At 34.2% G+C, this 16,649-nt stretch overlaps 1 protein-coding gene across 4 annotated transcripts in view; it reads right to left on the minus strand.

The window, feature by feature from the left end:
- slc6a8 (solute carrier family 6 member 8) overlaps positions 1-16,649 on the minus strand; it is a 66,704-nt gene that overhangs the window by 26,092 nt on the left and 23,963 nt on the right. For all 4 annotated transcript variants that reach the window (XR_015497224.1, XR_015497223.1, XR_015497222.1 and 1 more), the window contains 5 exon segments: positions 16,261-16,392; positions 14,936-15,200; positions 9,492-9,624; positions 1,214-1,348; positions 414-517 (listed from right to left, as the gene is read on the minus strand). Coding sequence is in view for 1 of the 4 variants with exons in the window: in NM_001327868.1 (NP_001314797.1) it covers positions 414-517; positions 1,214-1,348; positions 9,492-9,624; positions 14,936-15,200; positions 16,261-16,392 (769 nt within the window). In the remaining 3 variants the exon portion in view is untranslated.

A 16,649-nucleotide genomic window follows, 5' to 3' on the forward strand; every position in this document is an offset into this window, starting at 1 on the left:
AGGGTGACTTTTCTTTATATGTAATATCCATTTCTTTTGTGTAAAGTTTCTTTACCCCACCAAAAACTATTCACTTTTTTGAACAAATGTTCACGAATCTCTTATGCAGCTGATTTACACAGGATTTATAAGCAGCCGAAGTGCACTGTACATTAACGTCAAATGAAAGAACTGCTGATTTATTGCAAGGGTAAGCTAATGCATCCAGGACATCTGAGATCTGCAATTACAGTGAGAGACTGTTTGCTCTCTGCCGGACACATCACTCAAATCCAGCTTCTCAGAAGACAAGGTCAGGCTTTTCTGATAGTAGAAGCACTAGACACAATGTCTGTCTGGAAGAAAACAGAAGGTCTGCAAGACGTCATAACAGTGGCTGTCCTAGCATGCTGAAGGCTGTGATTGAGACTCACTTATAGCAGTCGTTGTTGAATCTGTTGTAGCTGCCTAGGGCCGTCAGGGCCCCGAGCCCGATGGCGTAAGAGAAGAAGATCTGAGTGCCGGCATCGATCCAGACCTGGGAGACATAAAGCACAAGTCATTACTGCACTCCAGGTCGAGCTGAAAACTTTTCAAGTGCTTCGAAAAGCTCAAATGATGTGGAGAGAGAGAGAGAGACCGATAAAGAGTGTAGTGCATCTGAATCAGTCCCTGCAGGATTTTTGTGGCATAAAAAGACTGAATTTGCGAACTCTTGTCAAAATTTGACGCAATATGTTTTATTTCTTGTGTGTTTTTGCAGTTTTTACAGCAATCTTTAATCATTTTATTTATTTTTGACTTCAAGAATTATTGGGCTCTGTAATTTATGTAAAAGAAAACAGGAAAGCATGTAGTTTATCCAATAAAGCCAACGCTAGACAACATGACTAGTAATAAATTTCCACATTTTTGGAGATTTATGGATTATCTGAAAATTCAATAAAATAGCTTTTTGTTGATGCATACTTCTTAGCATAGGACAATATTTACTACATTATTGATTAAAAATGTAGTAGTTATGATTAAAAATTAAGTTATGACAAAATTATAATATTTTATATTAATATTATAATAATTTTCTGAAAAAAAAAACATAATTTCCAAAATCACATATCTGATACATGAAGCATTCTCAATGATCAACACCAATACAACATTTTTGAAAAATCTATATCCGCAAAATCATTTAAAAATTCATAATAAAAAGGGTAAAGAAAGGTAAAGGTCTCACCTGTGCTTCTCCGAGTTTTGACCAGTCTGGTTTGACGTAGTAGAGGATGCCATCATAAGCGCCGGGCAGAGTGACGCCTCGCACCAGCAGGATGATCAGGACCACATACGGGAACGTGGCAGTGAAATACACAATCTGTCCAAGACAAAAATAATGAAGACTGTTCAGTGATTTTTCATGACTGATAACCAGGGCCAGACAGAATCTGCGGACATTTTTTGCTATTTCTGCAGATAATTATGGTATTATTTTGGGAGTATCCAGCGGAGTATCATAACTAAAACCTTAATATATGTAATAAAAAGTAATAAATTACTGAATAAAAACTGAATTTATTCCGATTTACACATTTACTCAAGTAAATAAACAGAATTAACGATGGGCTAAAAATCTGCAGAAAATCTGCAGAGTTCTGCACGCGCAGATTTCGTGTGAGCCTACTGATAACTCACTTTTGAAAAATCTGAATTTACAATTTTTATTGAAGCACAATGTTATTAATTAAGTTGATAAATGATTCCATGCAAGTTTAAAAGTTTAATGATAATCTTCAATCAAATTCGAACCATTTGCTTCACGTTTGGAGGGGCAGACCTTCTCTGATAATTTCAGTTTAACGCTTCAGCCACTATATTTTTTACCTACATCCCTTTTACCGTTAGTTTGCTATGAAGGAATGATGCGCAAAAAACAAGGCCTGCCACCTACTCAATAATCCGTATCAGTTGAAAGTAGAACAACATACTGAAATAAAGATCACACATACTTTAAAGGTTTATCATCATGGTTTAATAAAAAATAATGTCTTATATATATATATATATATATATATATATATATATATATATATATATATATATATATATATATATATATATATATATATATATATATATATATATATATATACATACAGTTGAAGTCAGAATTATTAGCCCCCCTGAATTATTAGCCCCCCTGTTTATTTTTTCCCCCAATTTCTGTTTGACGGAGAGCAGATTTTTTCAACACATTTCTAAACATAATAGTTTTAATTACTCATTTCTGTTAACTGACATTTAAAGGCTTAACTAGTATAATTAGGCTAACTAGTCAGGTTAGGGTAATTAGGCAAGTTATTGTATAATGACGGTTTGTTTTGTAGATTATCGAAAAAAAAATAGCTTAAAGGGGCTAATAATTTTGTCATTAAAATGGTGTTTAAAAAATTAGTTACTGCTTTTATTCTACCAGAAATAAAACAAATAAGACTTTCTCCAGAAGAAAAAATATTATCATTAAAATTCCCTTGCTCTATTAAACATAATTTGGGAAATATTTAAAAAAGAAAATATTTATATATATAAATATAAAATACTGTAAATTTTTTTTAAATAAATCATTAATTGTTTCAATAAATATTTATTTCAATACATTTAAACAAACACTGATTTATTACCATGTATTGTTATAAATAATCTAATTAATCAATTTTATTTTTATTAATACTAATGTTAAATAAGAAATAAATCACTGTAGGGGCCGATCACACCAAACACGCTTTTTAGTTTGAAAGGTGCCTTTTTTAAAATGAGTTACTATTGACCAGAAACGTTTTGCGGGATTTGTAAAGATGAAGGAGAGACTTGTGCTTGCTGTTTTGAGTATCTGGTGCTGCATGACTTTACAAATCTTGAATATCGCAACATTATTAAATATCAAAATTATACCAATATCAACAGCAACACTAGCGCACAACACCCAGCTGATTCAGTCATTCCTAGCGAAACAAAAAGCGCATTATAATTAGGGGATCATAAGTATCATTGAGGGCCGATCACACCCTTAATGATAATCGACCCCTAATGATACTTTATTTATTGACATTTAACTCAAGTGTTAATAAGTAATATTTTAGTACTGTTGAAGCAATTATTGACATTTTATTGTGTCTTATTTTACTATGTCACTTCGAACTAAAATGTATCTTAATTTAAGATGGTCTTTTATTTCTTCTTTTTAGAAAAAACAGATTTACTAAAGCATCCTTGCAATGACACTGAAAGGCCCGGGCAACCATCCACAACATGCTTGCATGTTTTTGCACAAGAAAGCACCACACAGTTTCTTCAGAAAATATCTAAATCAGATTTCTGATAATAATATGCTATTTTCCTTGATTACTAAAAGTCCTTGTTGGAGCAGTCGTTTACATGCGATAAAGAGCATTTGCTGGACCAATCACAGAAAGCCCTATAATCTCTTTCCAGCCAATATTATGATCAGATTTGTATCAGGAGTTTATCTGAGTCTCGGTCACATGTTGTGCTTCTGTCATGTGGATGAAGAGAAGCATGAAGCTCACGTCTCTCTCTCATATTATCACTCTTTCTTCAGACAGGAAAGTTTTATTGATTCAGCAGCAGCGACGGCAGCTCCAAACGCTCTGTACTTTGAGCTCTGATAATATGATTGTTATCGGTGAGCATTTACATGAGTCTAGCTGCTGGTTTATAGACCTGGCCTGCAGCTTCAGTAACTGTGCTCCACATAGACACAGAGAAAACTAGGACAGGCGCTCTAGATCAAGCTCATCATATTAAAACAACACAGCATTCATTTCAGTTCCCACCTGAAGACATTTTGACATAAATGTGGATAATAGTATAATAGTAATAATAATAATAATAATAATAATAATAATAATAAGATAATAAGATAATAATTTTAATGTAATTATTATTGTAATTATATATATATATATATATATATATATATATATATATATATATATATATATATATATATTATAATAACATTTACAATAATAATTAATAAGAATTAAATTAATGTTATTATACTATATATATAAAGAGAGAGAGAAAGAGGACACACTACAATGACAAATATTGCAGCTGTTGGACAACAAAATGTACATTTAAGGCTTTTTTAGTCGAGAATGTAGTTGTTTAGATTACAACTATGCTGTTTATTTATAAGGATAGTGCCTATTTTAAATAAATATAATTTCTGAGAGACTATACTGAGCAGACCGGTTGACATTGTCTATCCACAAGATGGCATAATAATGGTATAAAAAGCCCTTAGAAGATTAAAATCAAATCATTATTAAATTAATAAGTGATATTCTAAGTCGATCTCTCTTTCGTATGTTGTAGCGCTGTATCTATAACATATAACTGTAGTGAATTGAGTGTGAGATGGGACTCGCATATCAGGAATGTGTGTTGTTTTGTCAGAAAGAAAGAAGAAAGGCCCGCATGTGTTTAACGTTTTTTTCCCTATCGCTAACACAACAGCATTCTAGCTTTTCTCGGGTAAATTATTGTGATTTCCTGATTGCAACAGAGAAATTCTGCAGACTGTAATACTGTAAGGAGATATTTCTGTAGATGGATGGCATTTCATGTCACGTTCAGCCTTATAATCTTAAAATGTCAGCAAAATCAGCTGTTTTTTCATAACTTTAGACATTACGCTAGAAAATCATTAAAGCACTAGCTCTAAAGTGATGTTTGTGAGTTAGTAACGGCTTCTGCTGTTCTGACGTCAGCTGCAGATGTGAATGAATGGCGGAAGAAAGTAGTTCCTCATACAAAAGGGTTTTTAGAATTTCCGTGTTTGATTTTCTTTTTTATATACAGTTAAAATTAAATTATTAGCCCTCCTGAATTATTAGCCCCCGTTTATTTTTCCCACAGTTTCTGTTTAACAGAGATATTTTTTCAACACATTTCTAAACATAATAGTTTTAATAACTTATTTCTAATAACTGATTTATTTTATCTTTGCCATGATGACAGTAAATAATATTTGACTTGATATTTTTCAAGACACTTTTATACAGCTTAAAGTGACATTTAAAGGCTTAACTATGTTAATTAGGTTAACTAGGCAGGTAAGGGTAATTAGGCAAAAAATATTGTATTATGGAGGTTTGTTCTGTAGGTTATCGAAAAAAAAAAAAAAGTTTGCTTAAAGGGGCTAATAATTTAGTCCCTAAAATGGTTTTAAAAAAATTAAAAACAGTTTTTATTCTAGCCAAAATAAAACAAATAAGACTTATTCAAGAAAAAAAATATTATCAGACATACTGAGAAAATGTCCTTGCCCTGTTAAACATAATTTGAAAAATATTTAAAAAAGAAAAAAAAATCAAAGGCGGGGCTAATAATTCTGACTTCAATTGTACATGATTATTCCGTCGAACTGTTGTATAAAATACAATATCACATGAGTAGCAGTGCGATATGGTTGTATATCATCACTGCAGTCTTGTTCCAACGCACAACTCCCACCAGTGCTGATATACAGCCACTGCTACTCGTGTAATATGTATATATATATCTCATTTGACAGTCAGAGAAGTATTGTACATCTTGTAAAAAGGGGCATAATAGGTCTTCTTTAAAGTGTATGTTTTAATAATAGAGTCAGCATTAGCCATTTTGATTAATACGAATCAAAGTATCTCCGTATTTAATCCAATACTCATCAAGTGTCAATAAAGATGCAGAAATAGACCTGAACTAAAAATACAGCCAGTAAACAAAACTGGGCTCTAATTCCCATCAGGCCAGTGAATCTGGGGTAATCTGCTGCCCCGTAATAAATAATCAGATTCCCAAATAGCCAATTAGCTCACTGTAACACTGGCTTATTGTCTATGTGTGTGAGTCTGTGTGTGTGTGTATGCGTCAGTTGTCTGAATGAGCTTGACTCAACGTTTACTCACTCTGTCCTTTCCATCAATGAAAGACTATGAAGGAAAAACACAAGTTGGCAACTAAATATGAGTTAGAGTGACCTACTTTCCACAGAGTTTACCTTCTTTAACTGTTTACTACAAACCGACCTGTTTTGATAACAGAGCAGACGTTAATGATACGTGTTGGTGATAGAAACATGGCCTTTGATACAGTAATAATCAGGTTATTTTCCAGTAATGGTCAGTCTTATGCTTATTGTGACAATATATGTGTGATATGTTTATATAATATAAATAATAAAACTCAGTCATTCATTCATTTTCCTTCAGCTTATTTATGCTTTTTTTTTTCGGCTGGTTTTTCCCTTAGTTATCAGGGTTCGCCACAGCTGAATGAACCACCAATTATTCCGACAAATGTTTTATCCAGCGGAAAACATTTATTTTTATTATTCAGTACTGGGAAACAACCATACACTCTCAAATTCACACACATACACTATGGCCAATTTAGTTTATTTAATTCACCTATAGGAAATTGGAGCGCTCAGAAGAAACCCATGCAAACAGACTCGAATCAGCGAGCTTCTTGCTGTGAGGTGACAGTGCTAACCACTAAGCCATTGTGCTGCCCATTTGTAAATACTATTAGAAATAAAATAACATTTTCAAACTTAATGTATTTAACAATGTAATTTATGTTTGCGACACAAAACAGAATTTTCAGAATCGTTACTCCAGAAATTATTAATAATATATTTAATTTATGATGAACTTTTCTTAAACTCAGATAGAAACAAAAACAAATACAACCAAAATCAAAATATAAAAGTAGCATAAAATTGCAGTAATAAATCACACTGCAATAAAAAAAGAAAATACTTAATATGTATATATTTAAATTTTTTGTTTTATTTATTATTAAATATTATAATTATTATATATTAAATCATATATATATATATATATATATATATATATATATATATATATATATATATATATATATATATATATATATATATATATATATATATATACCATAATACCATAATACATTTTGGTCAGGATTATTTGAATATTGTAAAAACCTTTTATTGAAAAATATGTGAATAAATATGATCACTTTTGATCATTTTAACGCAAAATACTGCAGGCAAAAAGTTGGGTGTGTTTTCTTTTTGTGTTTTTTTTTTCAGACTTAAGGCAGTGATCGGCGTGACTGACGGCGTCTGCCTTAAATGTAATCACACTTTTCAATAGTTCCCACTTAGATATGCTTGGCGTTTATAGCAGGTTTGGTATGCTGTCCCGGGAGAGAACCCTGAGCTCGGAGATACTTGAGCCCAAGGCTCCCAAGTATATAAGGTCAATAAGCATATAAGAGGATCCGAGATCAGGTAGGTCTCGAGAGCTCCCCCTTGGAAAAGGGAGGAAAAGGAGGAGATGGAGTGGAAGGGGGGATTCTTCCAAAACGAAGTTAGAGTGGTAGGGAGAAAATGATCCATTTATAGTAAGCTTGGATCACTCTGATTGGATTATTACTGATTACAGATGACAAGCCAGTCGTGCTTTATCATATCACGTGCTCCTCTCGAAATTAGTTTGTGAAACTTTACTTATACTTCTGCATCTTGTGTTACTCTGCAATACCTCTTCCAATATGCTAGCTGACAGAAGATTTTTACTTCGTTTATTATTGCTATGTCTTTCTTTTTCTTTCTTTCGTTTCTTTTTCATTGTTTTTTCATTGGTTTTTATCTGTTTTAATCATTTTTTAAATTCTTTTAATCATTTTTATTTTCTTGTTTCTTTTATTCTTGTTTATGTAAAGCACTTGAAATTAAATGTGCTATATAAGTAAACTTGTCCTGCCTATATTAGTGTTGAGTTTCTTCGCAGTTTTTTTTTTTTTATTTTCTGATCGCTACCGTATTGTACAAACACAAATCAAAAGTTTCCATCTGGAGCTCCTTCACGGGACTCCACACTTGTAAACACTCGCTTCATCGGGTTCCCGGATTTCAGAACTGCCCACACTTGTCACTGCTACTGAGCTCCTATTCCGCAACTGCGTTGTTGTGACATGTAGTTACATTTTTTGAGAGGTGGGCGCTGGCATCTGCGACCGTACGAAAGCTGCGCCACACCACACGCGTGCACTTGACGCAGAAGTATAAATCAGCCTTAATAAAAACAAAACTCCCTAAATATACTTTGAAGCGTTTATTTTATCATGTTTCCTTCAGCTTAGTCCCTTATTTATCAGGGTTCACCACAGTGAAATGAACTGCCAACTATTCCAGCATGTGTCCAGCAGCAGATGCCGTTCCAGCCGCAATATAGTACTTGAAAAATTTGTTCAATTACAATACATATTTTTACTATAAATTTCAAATTCCGCAACTGTTAAAAAATGATTTATATCTATATTCAGGAGTTTCTCAAGTGGTTCAAACATAATTAGCATGATTTTATACAATTTATTCTACAAAAAAAAAGCTTTTTCCTCAGTATTTTTGAAATACACTGTGACTTTATACCCAAAGTTCAGATTTTTATGTTAGAACTGTCATGTTTAACAAGAACAAAAAAATAATTAGCATATTTAAAAAGCCATAAAATAGTTGCAATGTCTAATCCAATCAAACACCAAAGAGAGTGTGCTGAAAACTCTCAGCTTTACCCAATTTAAATACACAGTAATAAGCTCATTTGCATATTTAAAAAGCCATAAAACATTTGCAATGCCTAATCTAATCAAACACCAAAGAAAATGTGCTGATAACTCTCTGTTTGACCCTTTTCAAAATGTACAGTAATAAGCAAACGTCAGTGAAGTGTGCTGATAATACAAGCATGACCTTTAATACAGCAGTAATAAAGTGAAGTGATTATATTATGCTCATCATATGATCCCGCCTCCCTGAGAGAAAGAGAGGGAGAGAGAGAGGGAATATATGGCTGTCGGCCACTAGTACGAGCACCTGATCACGTCCCACTGCAGACACACACTCGTAAGCGACGACACACACACTCTGACGGGGCACTTTCTGATATGTCCCTTCAGAGCCACCGCAGGGACTGTAATGCTGCTGTTCTGTGCCAGTGTGATAGTGCAGCGGTGGGTGGAGTTATGATAATGAGATGCACAGGGAGGGGGGTATATTGTGGAAGGTTACACAAGACAGTCGATTTCCGCGTGAGAGCACGTGCTGAATTCAAAGGTTTTGACTAACAAATTATTAATGAACGTGGTGCATTTTTCATATTTAAAAGTACCAGTTCCTAGTTTTAGAAATATCTATATATCACCTCCCTTTTAAAAAAGTAGGCTTCTTTTTTGTTCATAACTTCATTAATAATTGATTTTTTCCCCAAAGAATTTGCTTGCAGTCAGTTTAGCTAGTGTGTTCTCCAGTTCTGGTCATGAGCAAGTTCTCAGTGTTATGTAACTGAGCTTAAGATGCAGTGACGGGATGTGATTCTCTGCTGTCCATGTGACTGAGTGCGTCTTATACCTGCCATCGCCTCACACTGAGTTCACACGTTTAATATGGAGCACCTCACCTTGCCTGTGGACTTCACTCCCTTCCAGACGCAGAAGTAAACCATCACCCACACGGCCAGCAAGCACAGCATCAGCTCCCAATTAACGGCGCCCGGCTCATCCAGCCCATCCGAGATGTTCAAAACCTTGTTCCTGAGACAGAGAAGCACAGTCATCAGTCAAAAACACTCTGAGATCCACATAGAAATCTGATATATGGCAATGCTGTGTATGCAAACTATAGATATATGAGGTACTAGTTCATATTTGTTTTTACCTTATATAAATAGTCCTACTGTAGATGTTAGACGCATTACAAAATATTTAATAAATGGTCATTTACATGTTTTCAGTTATTGGAATTACAATATATATGTTCAAATACATTAGCTATAATTTTATATATGTGTTCATACATGAATATAGAATATATTTGAACATATGTGTACATATTTGTTATTCCAATCGTTGAAAACAAACACTCACTGGCCACTTTATTAGGTACACCTTACTAGTATTGGGTTGGATCCCCTTTTGCCTTCAAGACTGCCTTAATCCTTTGTGGCATAGATTCAACAAGGTACTGGAAATATTCCTCAGAGATTTTAGTCCATATTGATATGACAGCATCACACAGTTGCTGCAGATTTGTCTGCTGCACATCCATGATGCGAATCTCCCCTTCCACTACATTTCAAAGTGGCTCTATTGGATTGAGTTCTGAGGACTGTGGAGGCCATTTGAGTACAGTGAACTCATTGCCATGTTTAAGAAACCAGTCCAAGATGATTTACGCTTTATGACATGGCGCACTATCCTGCTGATAAAAGCCATCAGAAGAGGAGTACACAGGGGTCATAAAGGGATGGACATGGTCAGCATCAATACTCAGGTAGGCTGTGGTGTTGACATGATGCTCAATTGGTACTAATGGGCCCAAAGTGTGCCAAGAAAATATCCCCCACACCATTACACCACCCCCACCAGCCTGAACTGTTGATAAAAGGCAGGATGGATCCAGGCTTTCATGTTGTTGATGCCAAATTCTGACCATTAGACCATCTGAATGTTGCAGCAGAAATCGAGACTCATCAGACCAGACAACGTTTTTCCAATCTTCTATTGTCCAATATCGGTAAGCCTGTGTACTTTCCTGATTTTAAGTGTAGATCCCAGTAGATCAGCAGTTTCTGAAATATTCAGACCAGCCAATCTGGCACCAACAACCATGCCATGTTCAAAGTCACTTAAATCACCTTTCTTTCTCATTCTTATGCTCGGTTTGAACAGCAGCAGATCCTCTTGACCATGTCTACATGCCTAATTGCTTTAAGTTGCTGCCATGTGATTGGCTGATTAGAAATTTGCATTAATGAGCAGTTAGACAGGTGTACCTAATAAAGTGGCCAGTGAGTGTATATTTGTTGTATAATGACCATATTTTATTTTAATATGTTTATATGACATATAAATATGATATCTGTATGTTATATTCTTTTAGCATCAGCATTTGATGTAGCCGTCTCGCTGTACTGGTTGTTGAGGAAAAAAAATAACGTGCTTACAACATACAATCAGAAAAGCAATATAGTGCTTACGACATCACAGAGAAGGTAACATTTGAAGGCTTAAAAACCCAAACTGTTTCTCGATTCTAAGACTGTTTTTGCACGCAACTGACAAAAAGTCGCAAGCAAATTAAACTTTAGTGACAAGGCAGCACTGGCCCAATCAGGCCAGTAATGATACTGTCTACTGTCCTGAGCATCTCACATGCTGGCCCCGGGCCATCGGGCAGTCCTTATCGTTGAGCCCTGAATTGTAATACTTTTTTTTTTTTTTTATCCTTAAGAGACATTGTAATTAAACTGTAGCTAAAATGTATTTATTTAAATGTATTTAAATTTTATAAATTGTATTTATTTAAATTGTATTTATTTTATTTAAATTGTATAAATTGTATTTATTTAATGTATTTATTTATTTAAAATGTATTTATTTACATTTATTTAAAATAAATAAATAAATGTATTTATTTAAACTTGTTCAGTAAGCTAAGTAAAACTACCAAAAAAAAAACGAACAATAATTTCATATTTATTTTCCCCCCACTTCTGTACTTGAAATTATACTGACGTGACTTTAAAATTAAAGTTAAACCTGTTTCACTCATAATATATAATCCTCTGTCACTCATGACATTAAAACTAACCATGAGCCACTTTGAACGGTCAATCCACGAGCTCTGAAAACAGATGTCCCTCCAAATCAGAGGTTTCACCTTGAATAACCAATGCCTATGTAGATTCATAAACCCCAAACACAGATCCAGGATTGTAGAGTCCACATGACCAAATGTAATGCCACAGGTTCATAACGACCAGAGAGCGAAATAAGTGTCTAACCGGCTTTAACATCTGGGATAAAAAAAAAGACAAAATGCATTTTAAATTTTAACCACAAAGGCACAGGAATCTCTTGCATTAAAATGAAAGGCGTTTCAAATAAACTCTGTTTATATACTGTGACTTTCAGATTTTTTAGATTGGCGTTTTAAAGATAATTTTTGCAACATGTATAAAATGTAAAAATATGAAGAATATTAATGTCAATATATTACGAATTATATGTATTGATGCTATTAAACGTCAAAATATTAAAGGGAAAACTAATAATTTTGTGAAGTCTATTTATAAACTAATTTCATGCTTATGATTGATCACGACTGGTGCCGCATTAGCTAAGACATAATTCACCAATCAGATGATTCCTAACTATAAATACCCAGAGTGTCTTACTTTAGTTATTTTCACCTTGAAGAATCCGCCCCTTCCAACTATACTCCTTCATCTTTCCTTTTATAGGGCGGCATAGTGGCCCAGTGGTTAGTACTGTTGCCTTACAGCAAGAACGTCACTGGTTCAAATGCTTAAAAGGCCAGTTGTCATTTCTGAGTCTTCGTGTTCTCCCTGTGCTCGTGTGGGTTTCCCCCGAGTTCTCAGATTTCCCCCACAGTCCACAGGCATGTGTGATAAGTGAAGAGCAACTTATAATCTGTCATCAGCTCTAAATAAGGGGGGAGTTCATCGAGATCTACCTGAGCTCAAACTCCCCTCTCACCCTGCAAACAGGAGGGAGCCCCGGGCTCATGGATCTTATGAGCTGTGAGGTGACAGTGAGCCACTGTGTCATTCTTATTTTATAATTATATATTTATATATTTTATTTTATATTAAAATATTATTTATATATAGCCCCTTTGTGAAATATATATACAGTGCTCGGCATACAGTAATTGAGTGCACCCCATTTTGAAAATAAATTTTTATCCATTTCTCAGTGAATATAGGCAATGTATTTTGGTGCTATTAAACAAAACAGATTTATTAATCAGATAAATAAAAAAAAATATGTATTTTAGTCACCAAACATTTTTAGAAATTGAAAGATTTATTTACAATTAAATTTAAGCGAAATATTGCAAGAATAAATTAAACCTACACAATGTTTGTATATTTTTTTGCTTCTCTTGATTTTTCATCTTTTTAAAATTTGTATTTAATATTTTTCTCCAACATATAAATTTGGTTGGTTACTAGTTTTTGGACCTTTATCGTACGTTATTTTGTTGCATAAGCTTCAGATTTGGCTTCAGTACCGACTAATCTAATGTATCCGTACAAATATAATATTGTATAGCTTCCTATGAAAATATGAAATTTAAAGATAGACTTGTGAGGGGTGTACTCATATATGCTGAGCACTGTATATATAAATGATTCATCTGTCATTGACACTCAAAGCAACTTAAATTATGAAAATAGTAAGTAAAACATGCTCAAAGCACCACACATTTAGGCATCTCACACACACCTAGTTTCAACAGGTCATTTAACAAGAACGTCATAAACGTCATCTTTTAACAAGTGGTTCATACAAAAAAGTGTAAATCAGGAAGGAATTTCAAATATTGCTTGGTTATATACTGTAATTTCCAGAATTAAAAGAACCTAATGAACTTTAATAAGTGAAAATAACATCAAACAAGGAACAACATGCTCAAAGAGCAACACATTTGGACTGAAGCCAAATGCACGACAACTGAGCATTTCACACACCACTAGTTTCGCTTTAAACAAACCATTCAACAAGAACTCAGATAAACCACACTGAACTGAGCTAAACTGAACTGAACTTAAACACTAAAAAGACTGAACTACACTGTTCCAATTTACTTTGACCATTCATGTGAAGCTGCTTTGACACAATCTACACTGTAAAAGCGCTATACAAACAAAGCTGAACTGAACTCATTAATCTTGTCACTAGTGCTTCTTACATAAAAGCAATTTGAAATGTTGATTGGTTATGATAGGGCTCACACAGAATCTACGTGCACAGATATCTGCAAATTCCCATAATTCAATCTATTTATTTACTCATGTAAATGTGTGTAATAAAAAATATACAGTTGAAGTCAAAATTATTCACCTCCCTGTGAATTATAATTATTAATTCCAAATATTTCTTAAACGTTGTTTGACATATCAAGGAATTTTTCACAGTATTTCCTACAATATTTTTTCTTCTGGAGAAAGTCTTATTTGCTTTATTTTGGCTAGAATGAAAGCAGTTAAGGTCAATATTATTAGCCTCCTTAAGCATTAATTTTTTTGATTGTCTACAGAACAAACCATCATTATACAAAGACTTGCTTAATCTTGAAAAATGTCAAGTAAAATATGATGTACTGTCATCATTAAAGATCAGTTATTAGAAATGTATTAAATAATTTATTAAATTGGGGGAAAATACACAGGGGGGCTAATAATTCAGATTTCATCTGCATAAAATATATAATGTAGTATACAATATATACTATTTTTATATCAGTATTTAGTATTATCAAATAATATGCACGTTTTTTTGGTTTATGTATAATACAGTTTTGTAAAGTAATTCATTCATTTATTTTCTTGTCGGCTTAGTCCCTTTATTAATGCTGGGTCGCCACAGCGGAATGAACCGCCAACTTATCCAGCAAGTTTTTACGCAGCGGATGCCCTTCCAGCCGCAACCCATCTCTGGGAAACATTAACACACACACATACTACGGACAATTTAGCCTACCCAATTCACCTGTACCGGAAACCAGAGCACCTGGAGAAAACCCAAGCGATGGCAGGGAGAACATGCAAACTCCACACAGAAACACCAACTGAGCCGAGGTTCGAACCAGCAACCCAGCGACCTTCATGCTGTGAGGCGACAGCACTACCTACTGCGCCACTGCCTCGCCCTTGTAAAGTAATATTATCTGTATTTTAGAAGATATGCTATATGAGAGACTGATCATTCTGCATACAATTTTTTTACGAAGTTCTGTGCAGAAATGTTGTAGCAAATAATGCCCGCAGATTCTGACCGGCCCTGCTTGTGATTAATGGCAAGAGAAAAGACTCACTCCCAGAATTCAATGATAGGAGAGCGGCCATTTGCAAGCTCTTCGCACGTCAGGTTGCCGAATGTGGAGTTTCCAATTGTGCCGTTCTTGCAGTCACCCTGCCGGAAGATCTCGATGCAGTTCTCTGTGTTCCAGGGGTTGTCGCAGGTGGACCAGGGCAGTGTGGCGTTGAAGGACTTGATGAAGTAGTAGAAACCCCAGGCCAAAACCATAATGTAGTACGTGTTGCAGAAGAACACAATCACCATGGAGGCATAACCGAGTCCTGAAACAAACCAGCAAAGGACAATGTTACTCAAGGTAAAGGCATTAAGGCGTTCCAAAAATTCGTTTTCACACCAAACGAAACCCCTTCAGGTGTACAGTATTGTGTGCTGGTAAATCATACCAGTAAAAGAGTTAGCTTTGATTTACAGTTGTTTACAACAACAGTAGAACCGCCATGGGGTAAATTGTACGTCACGGTTTTACAAATGTGCATACCAAAACACACCTTCAATTAAACATTCAAGCCTCCCACTTATTGACTTGTATTAAAATGTGTCTCATTTACAGTTGCCTGGTGTTTTAAATAATGTAAGAAATTTTAAGGTGAGGCATTTATACCTGTTTTTTTTACCTGTTCTATCATGCCTGTATTTATACACTGCTTATGATTTAAAGGTCACTTATGATGAAAATTGTAAGCTGTTTGGACAGGACTACTGTGTGTTAGTATGTGTTCACAGTCATATTGGGGTGATATAAAGACAGTAAGTCTATTTTTTTAAATGTCCTGACTTTAAAATAAGATCCAAATCCCTCCCATTTTGATGCCCACCACAACTTTTCCCTGCCCACCTAATTGATTGACAGACACACATTAACATGTCTCCGTAGTAACAAGTATAATTATATCAACAAGACCGGACTTGCGCAAAGCAACCAGGACTAACAGATCTGTTCAGCTCTCTGTGATCATCAGTCATCATCAAATGTGATCAAGAATGAGTTTAAAACGTTTTTTTAAGAGAGTGCATGTTTGTAATAAAGTAAGTTAAAGACGGTAAAATCGCTGTAATTTTTCACCACAGCCGCATGTCAGCACAGTTATAAAAGACGCTTTAATCCCAGTTTGTGAATGTTAAATCAGGTTAATTTTGAACATTAACATAACAGGTATCCATACAGCGTATTATTATTATTATCATTAAATATTTATTTAACTATTATTATTAAATATTTAATTATTATTATTATTAATATTAAATATTTAATTACTTTAAATAAAGAATGAACGTGCATTGTTTTAAGTGCAACTAAAGTACGAGATGTAAAAGACAAACCTTTAAAAAGAGGGGCAATGTTCCACACGTTGATGCTTCCAGCCTTCATAAACTGTCCCAGCGCAATCTCCAGGAAGAATATCGGAATGCCTCCCAGAAATATGAATAACACATAGGGAATGAGGAAGACTCCTGTACAACAGAAAAGAAGGAAAAACAGGGTTAAACATAATATGAAAAGACATTTGCAACTCACTTAACCTTTCTGAAACATTTTAGATGTTCAGTGAAAAGTTAGTGAGCTTAGATGAAAAGGTCTGAAATAATTCAATGCATTAAAGAAACAGTACTTAAAAAAAAAATCACAATTATGTCACCAATTGACTTCCATAGTACAATATTTACTCCTTGCTATGGAAATTAACAGGGACCACCCACGTTTTGGTTAT

This window comes from Danio rerio, chromosome 8 (assembly GCF_052040795.2).
Source record: "Danio rerio strain M-AB ecotype USA chromosome 8, GRCz13ab, whole genome shotgun sequence".
Taxonomy (NCBI): domain Eukaryota; kingdom Metazoa; phylum Chordata; class Actinopteri; order Cypriniformes; family Danionidae; genus Danio; species Danio rerio.